The 25,251-nt window shown below is 36.3% G+C and overlaps 2 protein-coding genes across 2 annotated transcripts; one reads left to right on the forward strand and one right to left on the reverse strand.

Annotated features, from left to right (window-relative positions):
- Positions 1-596: 596 nt before the first annotated feature.
- GIMD1 (GIMAP family P-loop NTPase domain containing 1) lies at positions 597-3,042 on the forward strand. The gene is made up of 2 exons (XM_010173361.1): positions 597-989; positions 2,648-3,042. The coding sequence occupies exons 1-2, from the start codon at positions 597-599 to the stop codon at positions 2,918-2,920; spliced, it is 666 nt and encodes a 221-aa protein (XP_010171663.1). The 3' UTR covers positions 2,921-3,042.
- Positions 3,043-4,696: 1,654 nt separating this feature from the next.
- AIMP1 (aminoacyl tRNA synthetase complex interacting multifunctional protein 1) lies at positions 4,697-25,251 on the reverse strand. Its single transcript, XM_029086316.1, has 7 exons — positions 25,241-25,251; positions 24,122-24,255; positions 23,310-23,423; positions 20,834-20,992; positions 17,748-17,956; positions 12,027-12,195; positions 4,697-4,928 (listed from the first exon to the last, which is right to left on the reverse strand). Exons 1-7 carry the CDS (start codon positions 25,249-25,251, stop codon positions 4,762-4,764), a joined length of 963 nt encoding a protein of 320 aa, XP_028942149.1. The 3' UTR covers positions 4,697-4,761.

Here is a 25,251-nt window from a genome sequence, read left to right on the forward strand (position 1 = left end):
CTTCTAAAAGCTAGTGCTCCTTGACTATCCATTTTTTTCTCCTAAAAACAAGTGAAGACTTACTTCTTGAAGCATGGTCACTCAAGAACAGCAGCACATATTTGTCACATTTTTCTTCCTCGCTTAGTTTTCCTCCTTTTCGTAACCTACTTTCCCTGCATGCCAGTGCTGTTTTTCATGGTTTTTCCCCAAGTCCTCCCTTCTCTGTTGCCTCTCCTTAGCTTTATGTGCTTTACTTGTTCCCAAAACTCTTCTCACACCTGATTCTTTCCCAGCTCTTTAGTTTCTGCCAGTGTAGGAGCACAACCTGTTAGGTTGCTCCTGTACCTGTGACACCTTTCATGTGGTCTTGTTACTTCTAAGCAGCAGACTGGGAAGGACAGCAAAGATCTGTCCTTGGATCAGAGGTGTATGTGCTGTACTGAATGTCTTCTCTACACCACACACTCCTTAAAACATTTTAGGCAGTGAAGGACATTGAATTTTGACTTTTTTGCTGTGGGTTTTTTTCTTTTTTTTTTTTAATAGGTTATATGAAATGGCTAATGTTATTTATCCTTCACTTGGTGACAGATTTATGGATAAAAGCATAGACAATGTCAGAGAGCAATGAGATGACCATCAACCTTGTTGTCGTTGGAAGAACTCAAACTGGCAAAAGTGCTGCTGGGAACAGCCTGCTTGGCAGCTCAGACTTTGAGAGTCATTGCTCCCCAAGTTCTGTGACTACATGCTGCAGCCTTGGGCACAGCTGTCGGATTTTGGGGATTATACGAAGAAACGGCTGCGAGCTAGCTCTCCGTGTTCGAGTACTTGACACTCCAAGCTACCCTCACACTGGTCTGAGCAAAGAGCGGGTGAGAGACACAGTGAGATCGGCCCTGGCTCACCACTTTGGGGAGGAAGGCCTGCATCTAGCTCTCTTGGTCCTGAGGGCTGACTTGCCTCTGTGTCCAGATGAAAGCCACCACACAATTCAGTTCATCCAGGTAACAAATAAATAAATAGAAACCCCTGCCCTAATGGCAACTCTTTTGTCTTCAGGTGACAAATAGCTATGGAAGAGCTGACTGCAAGAGCGAAATAGAGAAGTACAGCTGAAAACTAGAACGCTTCCCAGCCCAGCAATTGAAACGTGCCATTCACTATTCCAGTACTATAAAACACAGCTACACTTACCCCACTAAACCCGAGAAGACAGAGGCAAGAACTGCTCTCTTTTGTACATGGGTTTGGCACAAAGGAATTTAGGAACCAAATTTACCTATTGATGTAAGCTTGTCTCTCAGAAGTTACAGTTAATATTTTACCATAACGGATCTAGCTTGCTGAAGAGAAATGCTATTTAAGGCAAGTAAAGTCAGGTTACCTCACTCTCCTGTGCTCTGTATAGGACCAAAGCAGAGAGCAATGGGTCAAAAAGCACATAGAAAAATCAGACTGACCTGGGACCAGGATGCATTCCAAGAAGATATTAGCATGAAGACTACCTTTAGCAATCAGGAGTATTCACAATGATTCTCTGCAAATTAGGGATGGCATATCAATGAAGATGGCATATCTGTAGAAAACTACTGGCATTTAAATTTATCCTGATTTTTTATTTCAATAACATACCCTAATGAATTGAGAGAGTAGCAGATAACTGATTTCAGAACTAACATTAGCATTCACGGTGAGTCCTCAGCAAATCAAGGCACTACCCTCTTTCTCCAAAACTGATAATCCAACACCTCCTTTGACAGGTTATGCCAAAATTTTGTACTGGTTTAGTATTTTTTCATCCCTAGGGTCTAAAACAGATTAATAACTATCAATACACCAGATTCTTCTAACTCCCTGCTTATCTTGGAAGTAGAAAGATATCCTTTAAAGCAGCTTTATACACTTTGGTATTTAGGTTACAGCGTTAAGATTATTGTAAAGTGTACTTTATTACCAAAGTAGGCTTCTTGCCAGACACAGGAGTTGGCATGATTGCACTAAAGCTGTAATTTCATTTACATCTGTATATGAAAGCCCCATTTCTTATTCATATTAAAATTTTCTGTACTCATTGACAAAAAAAGCAGCTTGTTTTCTCCATTCCCCTCCATCAGATGAACAACAGTAGTTAAACTCTCTGGCCCATCACTTAGGTTGATGCATTTGATTTGTGTTTTTGCTGAGAATAGTTCAGTTTTATGGGATGCAGCTGGAATTGCAGTTGGTGTTGCACAGAAATTCATCTTTTATTTTTTCAATACAAGGTGATTTGGTGGTTTGAAAAAAAAAATTCAAAGATCTGTAAAAAGTATAGAAACACAGGTATGTGGAGACTACTGATGAAAACTAATGTGTGACATAGCTAAACAACCATTTTCCTGTATTTACATAGGCATTTTTTTAAACTGGAGAAATTCTATTAACATGTGTAGTAACAGAACCGAGAACTGCTAGTACTGCACAAAAACATATTTCCACTGAAAGTGGATGTCAGTGTCCTGGGAAGGTGAAAAACTCCAGAAATTTCAGCAACTCAAGATATCATGAACTGGATTACTGCCAGAAAAAGAACATATAACTGGTCTGTTAATGCATAAGTATATGAGGTGGGAGTGGAGAAAAGGAACAAGAAAAGATAACTAAGTTTTGTTTTTCATTACAGGAACTTCTGGGTCCCACATGGAAGGATTTCACTGCAGTTCTACTTACTCATGCAGACAAGGCAGAAGAGGCTGGATTCAGTGAGGAAGCATACTTGCACAGTGCCTCCAGTACACTGTTGTCACTTTTGAGCTTAGTACAGCATAAGTACATTTTCCTAGACAACCAGAAGAGCATAATTAAAGAGGAAAGAGCTACTGTCTTAAGAAAGCTCCTGAATTTTATAAGACAAAATAATTATCAAGTGCTTCTACTTAAACACAACAAGGAATAAAATTAGCTTTCAGGTGCTCCTTTGTCTATTTTCTATGGTAGGTAACATTTAATAGAGTAGAAGCCATCAAATGGAAAATTCCACATCCATACCAAACACCTCTGAAGACACAGTTGCAAATACATCTTTAGATTACCAGACTATCCACCTTTCATGGAGTACCTCACATTACTGCATTCAGAATCCTAGCTTCAATCACAAAATCAGAACAAGCTAGTGCGCTAAATCACGCTCCTAATATGTATGTAGTCACAAATGAGATTTTACACTACACCCGACTGTATATTGCAGTTCATACAGAACACAGATTGGAATAAAAAAAAAAAGTAAAAAATGCATAAGTTCAGATTGTAAGGGAGCCTCTTTGTTAAATTACTAAAAGCTACTGTAAAAGAATTTCCTTATCTTGATCCAGGATTAGTTAGAATTGAGATTTTGGACTTCAAATTTTTTTTTAATAAGACCTTATTGGGTATGTAGTTTACAAGGCAGATAAAATAGCTCCCATGTGTTTAACACTATTTGGCACATTTAAAAGAACTAATTATTATTGCTTATTACCAGATGTATAAAAAATTAACATAGTTCATAGGTACATACACAACTAATTTGAAAAAGAAATCTGTTCACCTCTTCTTTTGTGCCTGTTCCTGTTCATTCTATATCAGTTTAATTTTGCTTTCTCTCCCAGCTTACTGGATGAAGTTCAAAGCCTGCAAAATTCAGAGTGGCTATTTTTTTTTCATTTGAGTGGTTAAAATAGCACTTACTGTTTCAGCGGTTAGACAGTAACCAGTTAACTAAATATTATATGCCAAAATATCTGAAGTATCTCTAAATAGTTACTTCAAAGTTTTATTGTAAATTGATCTAAAATAGTTCTTTTCAGATTATTAAAAAGCAGGAACTAAAAGAAGTAATTTGAGGCTATTATCACATCAACCATGACTACCTGTACTACATTACTATAATTCTAATTGTAAAAATCAAAGTAGCTATTTCTGTTAAAACCAAAGCATCTTTTGTATAAAATATCATTGCATAAAAATACAATAAAACAAAAAATCAATTCACTTTCTACCTGCTTGGGCTTTGGAAACTGGTAATTTTTTTTGTAGCATTTGATGAGCTCTGGTAATCTATTTGCTATTCATTTTTTCTTAGTACTACCTGTCATTTGTAAGGAAATACCTAGGTGGACTAGATAAAGAACTGTTTTAGCAAAGTCAAAGCTTTGATCTTACTGATATCGTAACAGTGTAACATGAAAATGTGCCCATTTGTATATCTTAGGGCATAAAGGGCCATAGTTTAACCTCTCCACTACAATTGCCTGCACACTACTGGGACAACACGGGCAAGAACAAAGTGGCAGAGGCTTAGAATATATCTGAAAACTGTTGGAAGAAGAGGAGAAAAACTATTATAAGGTGACTAGAAGAATGAAGACGAATGTGGTCTGAGCAACTGATAGTCCTGCACCTCTTGAAGAGCAGCTGGCATACAAGGAACATGATAGAAATTTTTCAATATTGAAATGCTCTTGCTGTCCAGAAAATATCCTGGTCTGCCTGCAGTTCTACCATGAACAAGGCTTGGCAATTAAGTGTTAAGCACCGAGCAGCTAGTGAGTCTTGACAACGCTTAACTTCAAGGACAGTAAGCATGGTGAATGATCGAATTGTGAAAATGTTGGGAGGCATAACACATTCCACACCTCTGAAAGAGAAGTCAAACCAAAAAAGTATTAGCCATGCATTTCAGAGGGGTAATATATTCATGTTTTTTATTGTGTTTGCATTCCTTTCCATTTCAACATCTGAGAAGCTTCTAATAACCATTTATTTAATTCCACTGTTTGCCATGGTCTCTGCCCTGCAAACTCCTTTTCCTTTCACTTCAAATGGAACTCCTTTGTACGTAGCAACACACTGGTCATTGGTAAGCAGATCAGGTTGGACTTGCTCCCAAATCTTCTTCTTGGGATTAAGTTCCTTCTCAGGATCTCCTGTTTCAAAACAAAGAATAACCTAATAGCACATAACACAGAAGGCAGAGCAAGAGCTCTATGTATGTACACATCTGTGACAGCCCACATAGCATCACTGCACACACTTTTAAGAGAAAAAAAAACAAAAACACACATTACCCGCGATTCTCAAAATTAAAACTTTACTTGGAATTAGGGATTATCTAGAAAATGTCTCCAGAGCCTCTTTCAAAATGTTTATCTCCCAGCAGAAAAAAGGTTGTAAGTAACAGATCACAAATATTGTCAAAAGGAAGAAATCAAACCATTACTAGTTGATGGTTTACAAAACTTACTAGACACCAAAAGGATTCCTAAGAATTCAGTAGATGTGGACCACAGAAATACACTACTCACCAAGACACAGGTTTGTCAGCATCTTAAGTTTAGGAATTAATAAATTCTTATAAGCTATTAATATTAAGTGAATTTGGCAGATGGTCCTACAGTTGAAAAACACTGCATTTAGACAAGAATAGTCCAAAATTAGGATACTGACATGTAATTTTAGCCCCACGTTTCAACACTGTTCTCCTACTTTTTGTGGTACTTGATGACAAACTATGGTGCCTAAAACAACAGAAGTATTAGAAGTCAGTTTGTATTTCAGCAATTATGGTCTTAAGCCCCTACAACTCTCAGTTCCCTGTTTCTATGTGCACACCACGATAAGCTACCTATGCCCTACAGGCACTGATAGTCTAACTACATTAGCAAATCTGACTATTTAGGGATCTCTAATGACCACAAAATGCAGTTTTCTTCTACTGATGTTTTGAAATACTGTTAACAAATTGCACAGAATAGTGAAGAATTTCAGAGGCATATTTTTCCTGCTTTTAATAGGCATGAAATGCAAAGTATAGGAACAAAACAACTCAGCTAAATAGCTCTCCTAGTGCAGAGATACAGAATAATCTGCTGCCTGCTGACATAATCTAGATAAAGCAATACAACCAACTCATTGTACAATTATTTTCTGTTCAAAGGTCAAGTAAATTTAATCTCTTAATTCTAATACAACACATTCTCTTAAAGAAAAAAGATATTTCATTAAAAAGTTATTTAATCATAATGCTGTTGAGTGCTCTTGACCTCTTGTGTGTAACACAAGACAAATTAAAAAAAAAAACAAACCACACCAAACACAAGACTTGTTTTAAATATAATAAGAGAACATTTAAATGCTGAAAAGTATCCCATACTATTTCACTGTTGATACACTATATATGTTTTTTTATTTGCTTGAAGTGCCATATTGGCACCACTCTGGTCAAACTATTAAAATTTTAAGTTCCAGAACAAGCAAGAATCAAAAACCAAAATCCTAGTAAGCAGATCGTCGCTGAGATCCTCTTAGAGGAGCCAGGAGTTCCTAAGGGTAAATGCAGAGTTCTCCAAGTCAACAGAGTGTCAAGTACTTCCACCTTCCACTACTCGGTGCCCAAAGGTTCAGGAAGAAAAACTGTAAGTCTCCATGGATTTTAACTCATGTGTTTCTCAAAGCTGGTTGAAATTCATTACTGCTTGGTGTATTCCTGACCAGCTGACCAATAGACAGTTAAAAAAACTGCGCTCATTCCAGCCTGCCATATTGTTTTACTCCTTTAAATGTTTTCAATGGTTCAATCTATTCACATTCTAAATGCTTGCAAAAGTAAGTTACTTCCGCCCATAGACAGGTCTAACTTCTGCAGCTTCTGTATCTGTAACTGTGTAAGAGAAGCAGACCAGGCCAGATTTCTCTATTAAGTAGGCTAACCTTGCCAGCTCAAGATTCAATAATGCAATCGAGTTATTTCACAACCACAGTGCACTTAATATTTAACAGAAAAATCAGTAATACCATTAAACAGTTTGAGCTAATTGTGCATATTCACACACTCACAAAAAAAATCCTGCTCAATGTTCAAGCTCATGAACAAAGACAGACTTGGATTTAGACCAAAGTGAATGCATATGAACTAATAAAATCATTAAACAGAATGTTAAATGACCCATTGTGCATTTTCTTCCCGCTCCTCAAATATAAAAAGCAAGTGAATTTTTTCAGGAAGAGGAAAACCTGACTTTTATTATAAAAAACACGCTTTGGATGTTAATAAGTTTCTTTGGAATCCTGTGTCAAGCTCCCTTGGGATCTGTGGTGAGCTCATGTTAGATTAGCATAGGCACTGATTTTAAATACTACCAGAGCTTTAGGCTATGCATTTTCCAATGACTTCTCCTCATTGCATTCCTTCTTCCCAGAAAATATTCTTTAGAAGCATTTCTATAAATAAAATAAATTTAAACTTGTAATGCTTTAGTGAGCTTCCCACTCTCTTTACATAAAATGAACCAAATAAGAGGCCCCAAATTTTGTTAAACGTGTCACTCAGTCTAGTAATTTAAATATTACAAAATAAATTATCATATTAAAAAAGAAACCTCTCTACTTTGTATTAGCTCATTAACTACTGAAAGAATAAACCTTAGTGCAAGAGGCACAAAGATGCAGTGATGTATGACCTTATGAAAAGCTAATACCACTTAGTCCACTGTGGATTGTAACTATGCACCTGAAGAAAAGCATCCATACACCAAAGCTTTAATCAAAGAAACCTGTTAAACACAGACTAACCACTGCACTCTAGTTTTAGCCTCTTTTTTTTTTTTTTTTTAAAGAGATAGTTATTAACTAAATTGTCAGGTATTCTTAGACCAGAATGATTATTTAATTATATAATTCAAATAACAGAATTGTAGTTCCTGTGGCATTTTTGCATTAAAGAGTTTTGTCAAAACATCATATAAACTGCTATTAGAAAGAAGATTTCAGTTAGCTGTGAAAACTACAAGAATTTTTTCTGTCTCACAGTAATTACTGTGTAGGAGGGTATATTATTTACAGACATGCAATGGAATAATTTTTCTATGGCTTATAAATTGGACCTTTTCCACTGACGCCAGATAGAAATTTTATAAAGTTCATAACACAAAAAAGGCCCAACAGATCTTGAAGATTCCCATATTGGAGTATGAAACACTGTTAAAGTGCCCCTAAAGGCAATAATATCAAATAAACAAACAAAAAAGAACACTTCTCCAGACAACAGCATTCTTTATCAAATCACTCCTCTATACACTCAAGATGGTTCTAGGAAAACTCCCAAGTTTCTGTGGAAAAATGTTCAATTGGTTTGAATCAAGATACCATTTGTTTACTTTGAATAAAATGAGCAAGGAAAATTAGCCTGTATCTCATGAATATTTTGTATGGTGGAGAGAGAAGGCTTAAAAATAACTTAATTTCAAGCTGCTTGATAGACAGTCGTATGCATTTCAGAGTTGCTTTATTGTTGCTGCTGCTGCTCCTGCTGCTTCATTGGCTTTCTTACTTCAAACTAAAATAAGACCCAGCTGTCTTTTCTATTTTAATTTCAAGGACTCAAAGTGAATCTTTATGCTTTAAAATTACTCTTTAAAAAAAAAAAAAAAAAAAAAAAGGTCAGAACAAGGTTGGTTACAATTAGGCACTGAAATTAAATTACATCTGACATAGCAAGGATCCTACCCTCCTGATAACAGCATGAGAAGATTGCCTTTGACGAGACAGCAGCTAAGAAGCACATGAGATTTTAACCAAAAAAAAAGGTGAGTGGAAGATACAGACGTACAATCCCATTAAAAATTGAGAAACAGTTTTCCAGTGAGTTTCCCCAACTCAGGAATAAAAGAAAACAAAGCAAAACAAAAAACCCAAAACACAAAACCACAGCTGTTTTAAAAAGGAAAAAAAAAAACCCAAACAACCCCACAACAACCCCAAAAAAAACCCCACCAAAAAAAACCACCACCAAAACAGAAAAGGAACTGGGCGGGGGGGAATGAACCAAACCCACCAAAAGTTGGTAATCACTTGAACAAGAAGGTAAGTGGCAACAACCTTGTCTCCAGCTAAAAGAAATTTAAAAAAAAACTGTAAAGCAACCCAAAACCTACCAATGAACAGTTTTAATAGCTTAGTTTACAAAGGCAATAAGCAAAAGACAACTATGCAACAAATTAAATCCCAGAAGCAGATGTCAGAATAATTTTGTAAGTCTCCATCTATCAGTGTTTTTTCCCTTGCTTTTTCTTGCTCTGGGATAATAATATCACAAGTTTCAAAATTATTTAAAACAAGTTTTCTATAATTAGGAGATGAAACACTCTGCACTATCAAGCATTAGGTATATTTTCAAAGTTAATTATTAATTTTAATCTCATACCTACCAAATTTTATGTAACATTAGGAAACAGCTGCCGTATTTCAGACTACAATCTATAGCTCTGGAAATGCAACACTTTTCAAAGAGGTTGTAAAAGGCTTCATTTGGCACTTAGAGCTCCATGTATTTGGCTCCCTGCCAGAAGAAAACTGATATAAAGCGTACAGAACCTTGTATCACAGGCTGCAGGTCATAACTTTAGAACTGGTACAACTTTTATACCACTTTTAGCCTATTGTTTGTCTTTTAAGAATCAAAATGCCAACAGGCTACCTGTATACCTTAACACCTGGGAATAATTTTGAAACAAATGTTTCCATAACTGATTTACTCTAGGAAAATCTTTTTGCAACTGCAAACAAAAAAACCCTAAAACTAGAGTAAACCATTTTAATAATTTTGATAAAACTTACCTCACTAGTCATGTGCAAGAATAGATATGGCTGGCTAACAGAGAAGAGCACTACTACCAGCTCTCACATTATTTTCAAATGCCAGGTATACGAAGTTATTTGAGATAAAAGTTTGGAGTAAGGTTATGTCTTAGACAGAAACAAACAGAAAAGACCCTCCGCTCCTCAAAAATGTGACATGCCCAGGCTGAGTTGTACATCATTTTGCAGGGCTTATGCACTAGAAGGGTTTACTCTACAGCTTGATGCTCTCTGTTGCACATCCATTTTCACAGCAACAAAAAGCAACAGGAGTGCATCCTTGCATGTAAACAGAGGTCACACATCCAACATTTAATCTGTCTTCACTCATGGAAACATGATAACTACTAGAAGTTATGAGTGAGTACTCCTACAATTTAGTCAGTGTAATTGCTGAAGCCTTTCACATTTCAGTACAGCTTACCAATTCTGCATCTCAACTACCAAGCTTGGTGTATTTTTAACATAGAAAACTAAAAATTAAAAAAATGCTGCAGGACTGATTTCCTCATTAAACACAGTACTATTTTAAAATATTTTCAATGAGAGCATTAAATCACAGAAAGCTCAGCTTTCCTCCTGTTTCAAAAACAGCTAGATAGACTATCACTTCCTTTACCATATGTCAACCAACACATATACACTTCTTTATAGCATAACAGTTTCAATCAGGAGAAGTATAAAAATACACAGACATATACGTATATATTTATGAAAGGTATTTTATGCAAATATGTTTAAGCATAGAGCTGACCAAGAGGTCCATAAATACAAACACTGTTGTACAGCTAGAAATTATCAGAGGTGCAACAGTTTAAAAAAGTTACTATGTTTCTATGTAGAAAACTGAAAGCTACAACTACTTTCTCACATGTGAAAGGCAACTTTTGAGCAACAAATTCACCTTGAAGATGAATACTTTTTTTGATAAATGCACAAGCATCCAACTCCATCCAGTCTGGGAAATACTGGGAGTTAGACCACATTTTCTTAAGATAAAGTGATGCAGTGATGCTGGCCAGAAGACCACTGCTCATCAAGAACTCAGTGACCCACAGAACAGTTAACCAGAGTAGGCCTGGCCTTGTGCAGCGCTGCACAAATTCCTGAGGTGCAGAAAAAACCAAGCCAGATGACTGTAACAGAGAAGCCTGCAGGCAGCTCCCACGTGGTACCGGCAACTGAGCCACTTGCATGTCCTCACCTTTATGGAACAGTGCAGTATCAAGTTCTCATGCAAACCTCTTTTCTGTTTGACAGTCAAAATGAGTAAGAACATACAACAGCTTGAATGACCAAAAGTCTTCTATGGACCGGGCATGCACAGCATGCTGCACACGCATCACAAGCCTGTTTGCTGCTGCACCAGCTTGAGGCTTCCATCGTCTGTGCAAAGTAAGATTATTTATACTATTTTCTCTTTTCAGTGTTAGCCCTAATAAATAGCATTTTAAATGATACTTTAAGAGTCTGAGCATCTTTCTTACTGGGAATCACAATGGAGCAGCACCTCCTGATGAAACACACTTAAAACTGAACTGTCATTTGGGTAGGAATGAAGCATTCACCAACATGCTACATCTGTGATGCTTATTTGAGTTCCCAATATGCAGGGTCAGAAACCAATCATTTTCTCAGATGAGTGGGAGGTAGAAGAAGTGGGAAAACAGATGAAAATAATCTGAGAAAGTTTAAATTTGATTATTTTCTTATTTACATTCTTAAAAAAAAAAAATATATATACAGATTTATTGATTTAATTATGTGGGAAGAAGTCCAACGTTGGTCTCTGCAGACACAAAAAGTCATTTCCTCCCAGACAAACAAAAAACCCCTAGTGTTTTGAATATTATAGGTTCTTCTCATAAATGGATTTCCACACCTCAAATCCTCTTGATCCCTTTCTCAAACAAACAAAAAAACCCACACAACCAAAACAAACAAACAAAAAGTTCTGACACTTCCATTAGGGGGAGGAGCTGGAATCAGGAGCTTATTACTTCATCACTTACACTGAGACACTTGAAAAGATGTTTCACATTTGCTTATTCTAACTTGCAAACTGCAAATATGTTTGTCCATACATTTCAAAAGCAGAAATACTTATGGAGACTTAAAGAAAGTGGGTAACTTTCTCTAAAGTACTATGCAACTTTTTCAAGTTACAGTTATTTCCCTGTATTTTACAATTTTTGGCAGGTGGTTAAGTATTTTCAATCCTTTATTTACAGTCTTACCATGCTAATAATAAAAAAGTTTGAATGTAACTAATTCAGAAAATTTCAACAACAAAAAAAATGCAACTAGCTTTAAAATACTATTCTATCTGCTTCAATGCTGAGGTCACCTTAGCATACCCATTTCCTCCAATTTTTCAAATAGCTACTTACCAGGAAATCCTTCAAAAGTGATTCTATCCCCAGGTACTGCCCCAGGTGGGGGAGCCAGAATTTCGACCTTTTCTGGGGAGCTGGCACACATCACCATTGCTTGAGATACTACTCCTCTCATCTTTGCAGGCTTCAAGTTACACAGCAGTATTGCCATCCGATTCTGCATCTTGGGGGAGGAAAACAGAAAGGTGAGAGTACTTAAATGCCACATTTGTTTGGGGACTTCAGTTACTTCCTTATAATAAAAGAATAAAAAGACCTTAACATGGATGAGAGAAGCATACAGCAACAGATGCACAATTTCAGTGCCTGCACACCAGTAACAAATAACATTTAAACCACTTAAGAGTTGGCCAGTCCACTTCCAATGTAACACTATTAACCAAATAAATTCCATTTATTAATAACAAAAACAAAAAAACCCTCTACAAATTAAGCTAGCTCATAGATAAAAATTTTCAAATTGTGTACTGGAAGCATACAGAAGTTTTACATAATTAGTTGACTTGAATCTTAAATTATTTAACCCAAATGCTTTGAATTTTTTTAACCACTAAAAATGGCTGTATATTCTGTGCACTGCAATTTATTAGAGCAAAACTGTAAAATTAGGTTTCTCTCTTTGTTTTTTTTTTATTTTAATAAAAATTATAATAGTAAATCAGAGAAAACATACTTTGTTAGGGGAAACTGCCCAACTTTAGCATAGAAAACGAACCACACTTTCAAACTGCATAGAAATTAAACCCAGAACATCCTTAACAGGCAGACAGAAAGTAAGGAAGACTTAATTCCCAAACTCCTAGTACACATCTCTCTCTCCATCCTTCCTTCCCTCTCTCCCTTTCTCCATACTTCTAGATTTCAGTCTTTGTGCAACACAATATAAACTTTACACAAAACTGCAGGATTAATACTTAATAAAACACATATGATCAAGTATTCTGAATACTCCATATTTTCCAAGTAGAACATTTTAAAAAGCAAAAATATAAATTGCCAAAATGGAGCAGTTATAACGAAAAGTTGATCTTGCCGGAGTTTCGAGGCGGCCCATTGACTGAAAATTTTTGTTATTGTTATGGATATAAATTGCCCAAAACACAAGAAATGGCTGAAAGATGTCAGTGACTCTAAAATGTAAGTTGTAGACACTATGTAGCACCAAATAACAGTTATCAAATGAACATACAAAATAAAAGAAACAAGATCTCTGCAATTAGCATTCAACGTTAGCTTTGACTAACTGGAAAAAATTCTAGACTTCAGAGCATTGCTTTCCTATTAGAGATTATATAATTGAAGAAAAAAAAAAAAAAAGAAAGACTGCATTAATACAGAAATGGAGATCACCATCTTCATCAAACTAAAAGGGAAGAAAAGCAAACTAGCATCACATCATTCCTTTCTCTCCAATCACAATGGCCCAAATGTTTATATGCGCTGCATGGGATTTCTGTGTAAGAAGTTGATTACTATTATAAAATTAAGACGTTTTTAATCAACATTTAAAACATACATATTATCCATATTATTTTACCATGAAGTATCTTCAAATGTTTTTGAAAAACTGCTCTAATAGTAAGATACGTGCATTGATTTCACAAATAGTCAGGGCCTTTTCTGCTTCTCACACCACCCCACCAGTGAGCAGGCTGGGGATGCACAAGAAGCAGGGAGGGGGACACAGTTGGGACACCTGACCCCCAACTGACCAAATCACAGAATTGCCTCGATTGGAAAAGACCTTAAGATCATTGAGTCCAATCATTAACCTTACAATGACAAGTCCTCAACTAAACCACGTCCCTAAGCCCTATGTCTACACAACTCTTAAATACCTCCAGGGATGGGGATAGCCCCTACCACATGCCATTACACTCAGCATATAAAGCTGAGGGAAGAGGAAGGAAAGGAGAGACGATTGGAGTGATGGCATTTGTCTTCCCAAGTAACCATTTACGTGTGATGGAGCCCCACTTTCCTGGAGATGGCTGAACACCTGCCTGCTGATGGGAAGTAGTGAGTGAATTCCTTGTTTTGCTTTGCTTGTGTGCACAGCTTTTGCTTTACCTAATAAACTGTCTTTATCTCAACCCCCCAGTTTTCTCATTTCACTCTTCCTATTCTCTCCCACATCCTACTGGGGGTAAGCAAGCAAGTGGCTGCGTGGTGCTTAGCTGCCAGCTGGCGTTAAAGCACAACATTACACTAAACAACAAATAAAACCCTAAAATGTGTCAGCTACAAAGAGTCAGATCCAGTAATTCTACTGATGGGCAGTCTCTGTAACCTCATAAATTAGAGGAACAAAATAAACAATCTTGGTTTTTTTAAAGTAACTGCAAAAATAAACTGGGGAGTTTCCTGACAGATAGGTAAGATTGGGCTGAAATTTAAAAAAAAAAAAAAAAGAAAAAAAAAAAAAAAGGAAGAAACCTGACTCCATTCCCCTCTGTACATGAAAAGTTCTATCAGAAATACAGAGTGTTACTGAAAAGCAGCTGAAGGTGACACAGATAGACAGTAAGTGCATGTTTCCTTCTACATGTGTTATTATCCAGTAAAGCAAATTCTGGTTAAGAACAATAGGGCAAATGTCTACACTTAAAAGGACGCAAACAGGAGCAAGTCTACATCTACAGGGAACTGATAAGGTTTTGGCATCTCGGGAGGCGTTTGATACATAAATGAACTGAGAATAAGCAAAGGAAATTCAAATATTATCTACTTGAAACAGTAACAACCTCTGCTGGTCTTCTAAAGAACCAATCCTTTTGTTTCAGAAATCCAGGAACTTCAAAACTGACAACTCAATTAGTGAGAAACTGATTTAGTTTCAGCAAAAATCTTAGTTGGACATACAGTTACTTCATATTCAGAACAAAACTCCATTTTCCCAACATGCTGGTAGGATTGAAGCATGGGGCAGGGTAGGGGGTGGGAGGGGTAAAGAAATAAAGCAAAGAAATTAAGATGAGGAAAAGTTAATCCTGAAGTTTACCATACAGAAAAAACAAGACTTTACCCTTGAAGCACAAATTGGTCTTTTTCTTATGTAATCCTTGAAATTACTTGTATAACTGATGATTAGTAACTAACTAACTACCCCTCTATATCTCAAAATCTGATACTGTGACAGACCACAATAGCTAGTGAGTATGAGCTAAAAGCAACATGCCGATTACTTTAAAACCAGAGTGACCTGCAATGTCAACAGCAACAAAAAGCCCTCCTCAATTTATTACATACGTGTCTGGATCCTACGTTTGCCAGCAAACATAATTTACAAGTCACAAGCTTGGTTACACAGATATTTCTGTTTGTTTCATATCTGAAAAGAAACACGGTAGCATTTAATATAGCCTTGAAGAATAACACTACAAAAGTGGATGAAAAAAACTGGTTTGCCTTAAGAAAGGTGTCTTATATTACACAGAATGTGTCAATAAGTTTACAGTCATGAGTAGTCACTGTTCCTTATGATTTATAGAAACGTGTTTTCCCTGCAGGCTAGACAAAGAAAATTAGAAGATCCAGAGTTTGTGTCTAAGAAAAAGGGATATAAATTCCAGTACTATTTGCTAATTCCTGGGTGGACAACACTAACCCTTAAAAAACAATCTAGAAAGACAAAAGATGAAGGCATCTAAGTAGAAAGAAAAAGTTTCTGCTATTAAAAAATGAGACTGTATAGTTAATAACAGATATATCTGTAATGCATCCTCTCACAAAGAAGGGGTGTAGGACAGTGTTTCTGAAGGCTAATGGTGGCCTCTTCTCTTCTTGCTAAGTTTAAGATACATGTCCTGTCCTTCACATCTGATGACTGACATGAGGATCTCTTAGGTTAAAGGTGATTTCAGGAAGTAAAAAAGGAGACAAGGGAATTGTCCAGATTTCAGGAACAATTGCCTGAGACACGTAATGACGCTAGGAGCACACAGAGATGCACTTCAAAAAGCCAAATCTGGTGGCAGAAAAGCTGTCAATTCCCGCTGACATGTCAGAATGCTCTCCAATTGTCCCCAGCTGCTGCTGAAAGAGCTCAGCATCAGTACAGTCCACCTTATGCTTCATTTTCATATCCCTGTTACTGATGACACTTGTATCTATCTATGCATGATATTTAAGGGTGCAACCTCTGACTTGGCTTCACCACCATCAGTGGTACGCAAAAACACGATGTACCACATATAAAGTGGGCATGCAAGAAGTTTCTGCACCCATAAGTAACTTGTGCTGCATACTGAAATGTTAACGAAGACACACATTGTGCTCCTTAACAAAAATAAAATCAGATTATACAAATACTACAGCCTCAAACACTGCTAAATTACCACATCAAGCACTCAAATCATAAATAGCTGAATTTTTTGTGAATTATGTCTATAGTACTTGATCGGATGTACACATTTTAATTTAAATATATGGCAGTAGTCACATTCCAGGCCTTCAAATTTTTGAACACTTCAAAAAACCACAAAAATCTTGTCCCTAAGAATTTACTGTCTAATAGAGACTTGCCAAAACCAAAACCAGACACACTAACTGTTCCTAAAGAACGTGCAAGAATGATCCCTAATTCTCTGTTAATTAGTAGTTAGGATTATTTTTTCCAGACAGAAAGCAGTTTAAAGAGAAAAGATTGTTACTGCTGCTGCATTCTATACACTTCATGTTCCCAAGTTTATTTAGAAAGGCTTTTAAGATGTGTTTGCTACATGCTTTCTTGAGAGCGGACTGCTAAAAATGAACAATTTGACTTTTTGCCCACTGCAAATCCAGTAACTGGATGCTACCAGGTGATCAGTGCAGAACAGTTATTGCATTCAGTCTTTTTTTTCAGTTCAGTAACTTTCTGTATCATAAAAAAACCAATCACAATTTTAATTGCCTCCTACATTTGCAGTCTTACTATGGGGAGAGGGCATGAATAGGGATTTAAAAGGATTTGAGAAAATGTAGCTTTTCCACACTAAGATCAATTCCTTCCTGATCCATTTTGCAGTTGCTCTACACAATATTGCTTTAATTGCCAAGTCTGCATTTGAATTTAGAAGCAGCCTTCAGTCAATTCCTCCTTTCGACTAACCCTCTAGAAGAGATGCAAAAGGAAAATGCAATCTTGAAGTCTTAGGTTGTTCCCAAGACATACATAAACCATGCATGTCAAACACAGAAACGTATCAAATAAAAAAGCACAGAGGCAGACTCTATTATGCACAAGGAAGTAAAAATATGCATTTTGTATTCTACTGTCCTTTAAGCCACTCACTGCCAGCTAAGTTAAATCTACATGCTCTACACTTTACTCCATGCCCAACACTTCAATGGGCTATAAATAGAGCTGGAAGGCAAAGATTTCAAAAGTCTAGATGCTGGCAAAAAAGTTATTGTGGGTTCTCTACTACATACTAGGAAACCTAAAGAGAGAGTCACATCTGTGAAAGTCCATTGTGTACCAATGGCATCACTGAGGAATCTGAATAGGATCCCAGGATAGAAGCACTGCAAGCATAAAGGAATTGATTTGGGGTAAGGGTACTTCTCCATATTCTGACAAATGCTATCAAGCATTACTTCCATTTGCATCTTATTTTTCGTTTCATGACTGTAAAAATCTTTCAGGAGAATGAAAACACATCCTGAAAACAGATTAAGGTCTCAAGATACTTTAGGAAAGGAAAAGCTATCAGTAAATAATTGTGTCAATACCTGATCCAGAGGAACATGTTTCACTAAACCACTGACAACAGTCCTTGGGCTTGCTTCACCAACATCCACTTCCTCAACATAAAGAGTGTCTGCATCTGGATGCTTTTTGGCAGTAATAATGCAGCCAACACGAAGATCCAGACAAGAAACATCTACAGGTTTTGCATCGCTACTTCCAGCAGCTGGTTGCTGTTTCTTCTCCTTCTCACCTATTAAAGAAAGTTTAGTTCATGAAATAAACATTTAAAAAAGCATAAATAATGTATATGACCATTGCAAGGGAAAAGCAATCTATAGTCTCAGAAAGAAGTGCAAATCCAGTGTAAAGCACAAAGGAAGGATAAAGAGTTAGCACCTCTATTACAGTGGAGAATCATCATACACACTTCCAATTTAGATTGTTACTACAAGTAACTACCACCTTAGGACAGAGTTTTCTTGTTTGTAAAGTGAAGTCACCTTGAACTTTAAGTGTAGCTAACACGTATGTAAGCAACAAACACTCCAAAGGCCACATCAATAAACCCGATAGCACTGTTTTAATAATTAGCAATTACCAAGTAAGTCTTGCCGTGGTGTATCACCAGCAAAGGGAAACTAGACAATCACAAATCATCAGGTTACTAGTGCTTAACAACAGCTCTTGACTGTGGACAATGCTAAGTCACTGCAACTGCACTGTCACAGTTGCAAAACAAACCCTTCAAGATGACCTTAGCCAACATTCCTCACTTCCCAAAAATACTAATGTGTGAAAGTGCTCATGGCTTACGAGGTTTCACTGAAGCAGAGTCTTTATTCCATGGCAACGCAAGGGGTTATCGTCACCCAAACATACTGTATAGAATTAAACAACAGCAAAGCAACCCTCTTCATACTCAGATGCTTAGATATTCCTTTCAAGACGAGCAAGCTACATCCAGTTTGTATATAAGACTGTCCTGTTTAAAAGACGTTCAAGATTTGTTTAATAACTATAAACTCTGGGAGACTAAGAGATATCTAAGTACCTACTTAAAATAAGCATATTCTGTTATTCTTTCATCCAAGACAGCTCACATATTAATGTAAACTAAATTCCCTTCTTTACGGAGCAAAAAAGGAAAAGGGGACACAGCACACAATTTGATTCATTTATCATTGCGCTAGTACAGGGTTGAAATTAAGTAATACACTCAATAATAAAAAGGCAGTATTTTTTAACATAAGCAATAGCTCTTCAAAAATATTTCAGTTCATATACAATGAATAAAAAGTTCTAGCGTTTATGACTGGGTTTTATTTTTACAACTAGATTAATAAAACCAGTCGTATATACAACAATTTAAGAGAAACTGGAAAAATACCATCAAAATAATTAATATTTAATACCTACCTAAGATAATTTCAAGAACCTGCAATCTTTATCCTTGGTATAATTCCTCCCTGTTCTCCACTTCATGACATTTCTCTACAATAGGCTGGAGCCAAAAAAATCACTTTCTACCACCCTATTTATTTCACTTCAGAGAAATGAAGTCTGTCAGCAAATAAGGAAAAGAGAACACAGCAAAGTGTGTCTGTACCCAGCATATATAGATGCACAGAAAACATCCATTTCAATGTCACAGGCTAAAGAGAGAACTGGAGTCCTCTGGCCAGCATCAGAGTCAGTCCAGAACCAGTATCCAGATAAGCCTCACAGATGAAGTTTGTAAGAAGCAGAACAAAGAATATGGGAATAACCAGAGAGGAAAGAGATGAGACAGGTGACAGAAAGCAAAGGAATTTGAGGTATTTCGTAATTTCGTCAATTTCAAGACTAAAAAACAGATTTTACATATTGGTTACTTTGACTGTTAAATACTATACCTACAATAGATGTTGAACTCCAGAGAAATAGCCTGTTCAGGGCTACTATTTAATGTTCATGCTATATTTCATCTTTTTCCAAACACAATCACTGGCAGGAAGAAGTCAAATCGATTGCTTTCCAAATTTAAGCTTCTTATACAAGACAAAGGGAAATACAAGAAAATTCTATTTTCCCTTACCAACTGAATACTTGCTCTGTAGCCACTGAATACTTGAACAGTTAATTGCCTGATACGACATGCGGCCTCTGCTTTTCTATTTACAGTTCTGTGGAATATTGATGTGTCAAAGGCTACACCAAAAAATCTGAAGTAGCTTACAAGCCTGTGTACAGTTCATCAGAAAAATCAGAGATATAGTGCCCTGTCAGCATAATATCCAAACTCTGGAAAGCTGTACAAATCAATTCGTGGTAAATTAACAATAATTTACATAAGAGAATAACTGTAAAACATTAGAGTAAGTTACAGGATAGAGATCTGTACTTTTGTGCAAGTGTAACAGACATGTTAACAGAGTTTGTTAAACAGAAGTCAATACAGACAGCCAATAAAGAAAAACAGGAGGAAACCTGCATACCCTTCTGCTACATTTCCTCTCTGTTGCCAAAACCAGACGATGTTATCTGCCTAAATCCTTTACCCAGTACTTCCTCTTAGCCACAAGATTTAACCAGTATTGACATAGATGTGTCTGATCAGTTCTGATGGAACTTCACTGCCTGTTTTTTTCCAGGGGGATTGGGGATGGGGGGGTAAAGGCAGCATACTTGGAGGATGCTGAAAACTGCAATTTAGCACTCTTCCTTTAGCATTATGTTATGCTGCTATTGCTTGCAAGATATTGTGCTGAGCTGGTCTTCGCCTTTTGCTCACACTGTTTCCATGGCAGAAAAAAAAAGAAAATCCTTTGTGTGTACTTTGGTTTTGCTTTTTTCTCTTGTGGGGTTTTCAGGGGCTTGAGGAAGGAGTCTGTGGTTTGTTTGTTTGTTTTAAATAAGGGAGTTCAGTCACATTAAAAGAAGTTTGGCATGTATCACATTTAAGTCAGAATCTGTAGCTTACTTGATGGCCTTCATTAGCTTCAAGTACTTCCAAGATTTTAAGAGCTAGTACATGACTCTTCCTCCCGTGGCTGTACAAACTGTTTTTTTCTGTGCCCAAAATTATGTAAAAGCACTTGCATAAATTAAATGCCTTAACTGTCTATCACAGATAAGAAATCCGAAGTACCTTTTTTTTCTACTTTTTCCTTCTTTTTATTTTTTCCATCTTCACTTTTAATTTGATTTTTGGAACCAGGAGATGATGTGACTGTTGTAGGCTGTGGAACATCATCTGAAAACGAAGCTGTAGAAATGGTTGTACCAGTAGGAACTGCGATCTGTTTCACTAAAATCAAAACCACAAAAGTTAGAAGAGGTACCAGAACTTTGAACACCATGGCATTTTAAGTTTCCAACATAAATGAAAAAGTAGAGAGAACTGAAAATGTTGCTTAAAATACCTAAACCACAACTGCCAAGTAGTAAAGCAAAACTTTACAAAACACATTTCAGAACTCAATCTATATACAATTATTCTGATCAGCTAAGAACAATGCCTGTGACTGCACATTTTTAAAATGGGAAAAAGTGCTAAATACAAGAAAGCATATAAGCAAACACCACCTCTTTTTGTAGTTAATTTCAACACCTAGTTATCTTTGCTACTAAGTCTTTATTTCTCATCTGTGTTTGTTTAGTTTCAGTTTCTAGCTACTAACTCTTGTCATACTGGGGACTACTCCATAATTTGCTATGCATAAAATTATTTTTACATTGCAGTCAAGGCATTCCTCATCTCTTTTTTTCTGATGAACCAAAGAAACTGAGCCTGAATAATAGCATTGTAAGAAACTACCTGCAGCCCTAAAATCTGTTGATTTCTAACTTCCCTTCCCTAAATTCTCCATGTTACCTTCATATTTCTTTTTAAACTGCTGATACAGAATTCTGGATATCATCTCACTATCAATCTTAACAGATGAAAGCATAAGAATCACCTCACTTCTACATTCTGCTCTTCAAGAATCTCATTAAGGCTTTTTACCAAATCATTGTACTGGGTAAGCATCATCAGTGTGCTACAGAGTATCATCTAGGCTCCCTTTCCCAAGACAGGTTAGGCCAGATGATCTTTTGAGGTCCCTTTCAACCTCGGCTGTTCTATGATTAATTACTGTTTGACAAATCCTTCTAGTGTCACTATTATACAGTTCTCCATTCTGCATACATGTTTCTTTTCACACTTCAGACATTTAATAACTTTCCTAAAGAACTGCACTCTGTTTGTACCTGCTCTCTTGAACACTAAAGTGATGTGCACAAATTATGTTCTTATAAACAATTCTTTAAAATCATTTGAATCTGAGGTTTGTTGTACCAACAACTACTTGCTTGCTGTTTTGCTTGCTAGTTGTGGAAACACTTCTTGTTTCTCAGATTTTTGAAAACATATCTCAAGTGATATTTTTGATGTTCTGTGTCCATCTAATTTCTGCGCTCAACTACTTAATATCGTCAAAGCTAACATACATTAATTACTTCAAAAGAAGAGATTTTAATTTAGTCCTACTACCTTTTAGATAAGCTAGCTAAATAAAGGAAGATGCTATCAAGCTAAATATTAATTTCCTTGTCTTTTTCCATCTTGGAAAAAGTCATATACCTTGAGACTTCTCTCTCAAGCGTAACAGAGATTCTGTGAAATATCCTATACCTATGAAAATCCTGTGTCAACAACTGCCGCAGACTAACATACAATGGAGAAAAACAAACTAATAGTTTCGTTTAGTACATGAAAAGGCTTTATTCATGCCCGAAGGAGAAAAAGAATTCTCTGCATTTATAAAATGCTAGATCTTTTGAAGATTGAATGTGTTGTTTTACCAGTAAAACATTCAGTATTGGTTGAATGTTAGCATCCAGCTACACAGGATACTACCTCACCCAATTTTCAATCCTGACAGCACGGGTAAAAACAGAATAGCTGTTGAGGGCAGAAGAGGCTTTCTTTGGAAATAATTTTAAAGAAGACATGCTGGCTCTGAAACACTTCAGTTTTGCTTTTTTCTCCTTTCTTTTTAATTATGAATTATATAATCACGGTGCGAGCTGAACAGAGCTACACAGCGAAGTGTAAAGAAAGAAAAACACTGCAATGAAAGGCTGGTCTTACTACAGTATGGAATCAAAAATTCAAAACACATTGTTTCTAAATTTTACATTACCACAGAATTTCTAATAAGTCCCTACCCATCTGTACTTTGAACTATGGTGCGATTTTCCACAAGGATTTTTCAGTCATGCTAGATTAAATACTCAAGAGTAGCAAGAAGCATCAGACATTCAAGAATTTCTAAGGTATTATAAGGAGTCATTGTCATGAGTTAAATTCATGGCTTATTATAAAAGGCATGGTACAAAAACACAAAGAACCAGTTCCATGTCTGATTAAGATTTGGCATATATACCTGTTAGGCTTGCAACTTACTAAAGTGTTGGAATTAAGTAACTGGTCATAGGCATGGAACCTAGGAAATCCAGAATTCGTAAGAAATGCCACAGTCTTGCATACAGAAAGGTAAAAATCAAGAATTAAGATAGACCTACTTAGCACAAAATATGATCAAAACTATGTTGTATGAGGACAGGACTTTTTTCCCTACCTCCATTTCGAATTTCTGCCTGAATCAGCTCCTGTTTGAGCCCTTCAATTTCTTTCTTCAGTTTAGCATTTTCCACACGGAGCTTCTTCTCTTCTCGGAGAGATGCCTGCAAGACTAGAGTTGACACTATATTAAACCAACTGGTTTCAATAATTAGCACTCACCATTTGGCAAACAGAGGTTTTGTTTTTAAAAAGGGAAACATGGTGAACCAAACACCAAAAGAGTGGAAATCATCAGAAATATTTTTTAATTCCTTTTTTGTTGAAATAGCCAATTTTTACAATACTTATGTAGTTGAGTTACCTCTCAATACACTAGCTTCTCAGTCCCTTAAACAGACAAGAAAAAATTCCAAGAAAACTATTAGAAAAAGCTTGAACATGTTTGTAATATGGAACACCTTAATTCACTGATACCAATACGTACAAAATATCAAAGCTGAAGATATAATACTCTTGAGAGAATCCCATAGTGGTGAAAAAGCAGTAACACATTCAGGCAAATGCATGTCCTCATATTCTTCCTGACTCCCTTTCTCCCCGCAAATGGAATTGTGTCCTATCAAATTTCCATAATCTGTTTGCATCATTAATCCTTCCTCATTCATGCCTTTTCTATTTCTGAATAAGCAGCTTCAAAAAACCCCACAAACCACAAGATAGTGAAGCAACACTATTACAAGCTTTATCTTGGAGAACTTGAAAGGCTGACAGCAGCAATGAAGTTGTCCATGTTCTCATTTTTTCCTATGAGCATTTAATGTTAACCATCTGGTTAAGAAGGTTATTATAAGATAGAGAATTTCTTACTAGCTTTCTCCTTGAGCAGAGCAACTTGTTGCTTGAGATATTCAATAACTTGATCAGCCTCCGCACCCTTCTGCTCCAGTCTGTTCAGCACTGCATTGTTGGCTGCCATCTTTGCCAAGAAACGGGCTAAAAGCCTAGACAAAGAGACAGTTTAAAATGAATGACTTCTTAATGCAATGATGCTACCATCTCTTACCACACCAAGCAGTTCTAAAATCAGTTGGTGAATAAGAAAATTTGCTAAATGAACAAGCTGGGTTCCCACCTCCTAATGCAAAGCCCAAACAAAAAGCAACATTAAATGGAATCTGATGTTTCACAGCTGCTTTCAAGTATTTTGGAAGAAAAGTTACTTTTCTTCCCAGCTGTAGAAAACATGTTCTTCCTTCATGAAACAGAAAAAAATTCCACCTCTCAGAAAGAAAGATATGAATAAATTGGGAGGGAAAAAAAAAAGAAATAAAAGGGAAAAGGTTGAACAGGAGAACACTGTATGCCAGTCTTAGCTGAAAAATTTATTAAGTGTACATAGAATTTTATTGAGACTAAGAAAACAGAAACATCACACAAAAATTTCCAAACTTTTCTGATAAATTTATTCAGAATATCCTGAATACTTCATACATTAAGAATTTACTGTTATTTTACTTTTAAGAAGAATTTATCAGTATTTTTACTCATCTTGGATTCATACAACTTTGATTGCAGGTTTACACCTTCACAGTTATTTTAGCACTGATTTTGATTGCCTTATTTTATTTCCACTGAAAATGAAGGCCAGGCACAGAGGTAACAAATTAAAGAAGCAGGAAACACAAAAGACTGCTAAAGGCAAGAGCACAAATAAACGCTGCTAACCTTCTTTTAGGATGTTCAGCTTCATTTAGTGGGTTTCTCTAATGTTCCACAAACCAGCTATGCCCTGTGCACAGCCTTTATTTCTTGAAAGCTACCAAATTTGGCCTATTTCCTTCACTGCAACATTTGTGTCTAACCATAAAAGCTCAAACAGTAGCAACAGAATGATGAAATACAGTTACAGTCACTCAGATCTGCAGTAGGTAGCGCTTTTACCCTCCACACTCAGTATCTAGATGAAAAAAAAGAATCTTTACTAACAGCTGTCTCAT

The sequence above is a fragment of the Antrostomus carolinensis genome, unplaced genomic scaffold, assembly GCF_000700745.2.
Source record: "Antrostomus carolinensis isolate BGI_N321 unplaced genomic scaffold, ASM70074v2 scaffold2778, whole genome shotgun sequence".
In the NCBI taxonomy this organism is placed as follows: Eukaryota; Metazoa; Chordata; class Aves; order Caprimulgiformes; family Caprimulgidae; genus Antrostomus; species Antrostomus carolinensis.

What these genes read in the sequence shown, in the direction of transcription:
- GIMD1 (XM_010173361.1), top strand. Translation starts at nt 597, where the DNA reads ATGTCAGAGAGCAATGAGATGACCATCAACCTTGTTGTCGTTGGAAGA. An exon ending in ACACAATTCAGTTCATCCAG is followed by an intron (nt 990 to 2,647) that starts GTAACAAATAAA and finishes TTTTCATTACAG; the next exon opens with GAACTTCTGGGTCCCACATG.
- AIMP1 (XM_029086316.1), bottom strand. An exon ending in GGAAAAAGTAGAAAAAAAAG is followed by an intron (nt 17,957 to 20,833) that starts GTACTTCGGATT and finishes TTTCTTTAATAG; the next exon opens with GTGAGAAGGAGAAGAAACAG. An exon ending in CACTTTTGAAGGATTTCCTG is followed by an intron (nt 4,929 to 12,026) that starts GTAAGTAGCTAT and finishes GTTTTGAAACAG; the next exon opens with GAGATCCTGAGAAGGAACTT.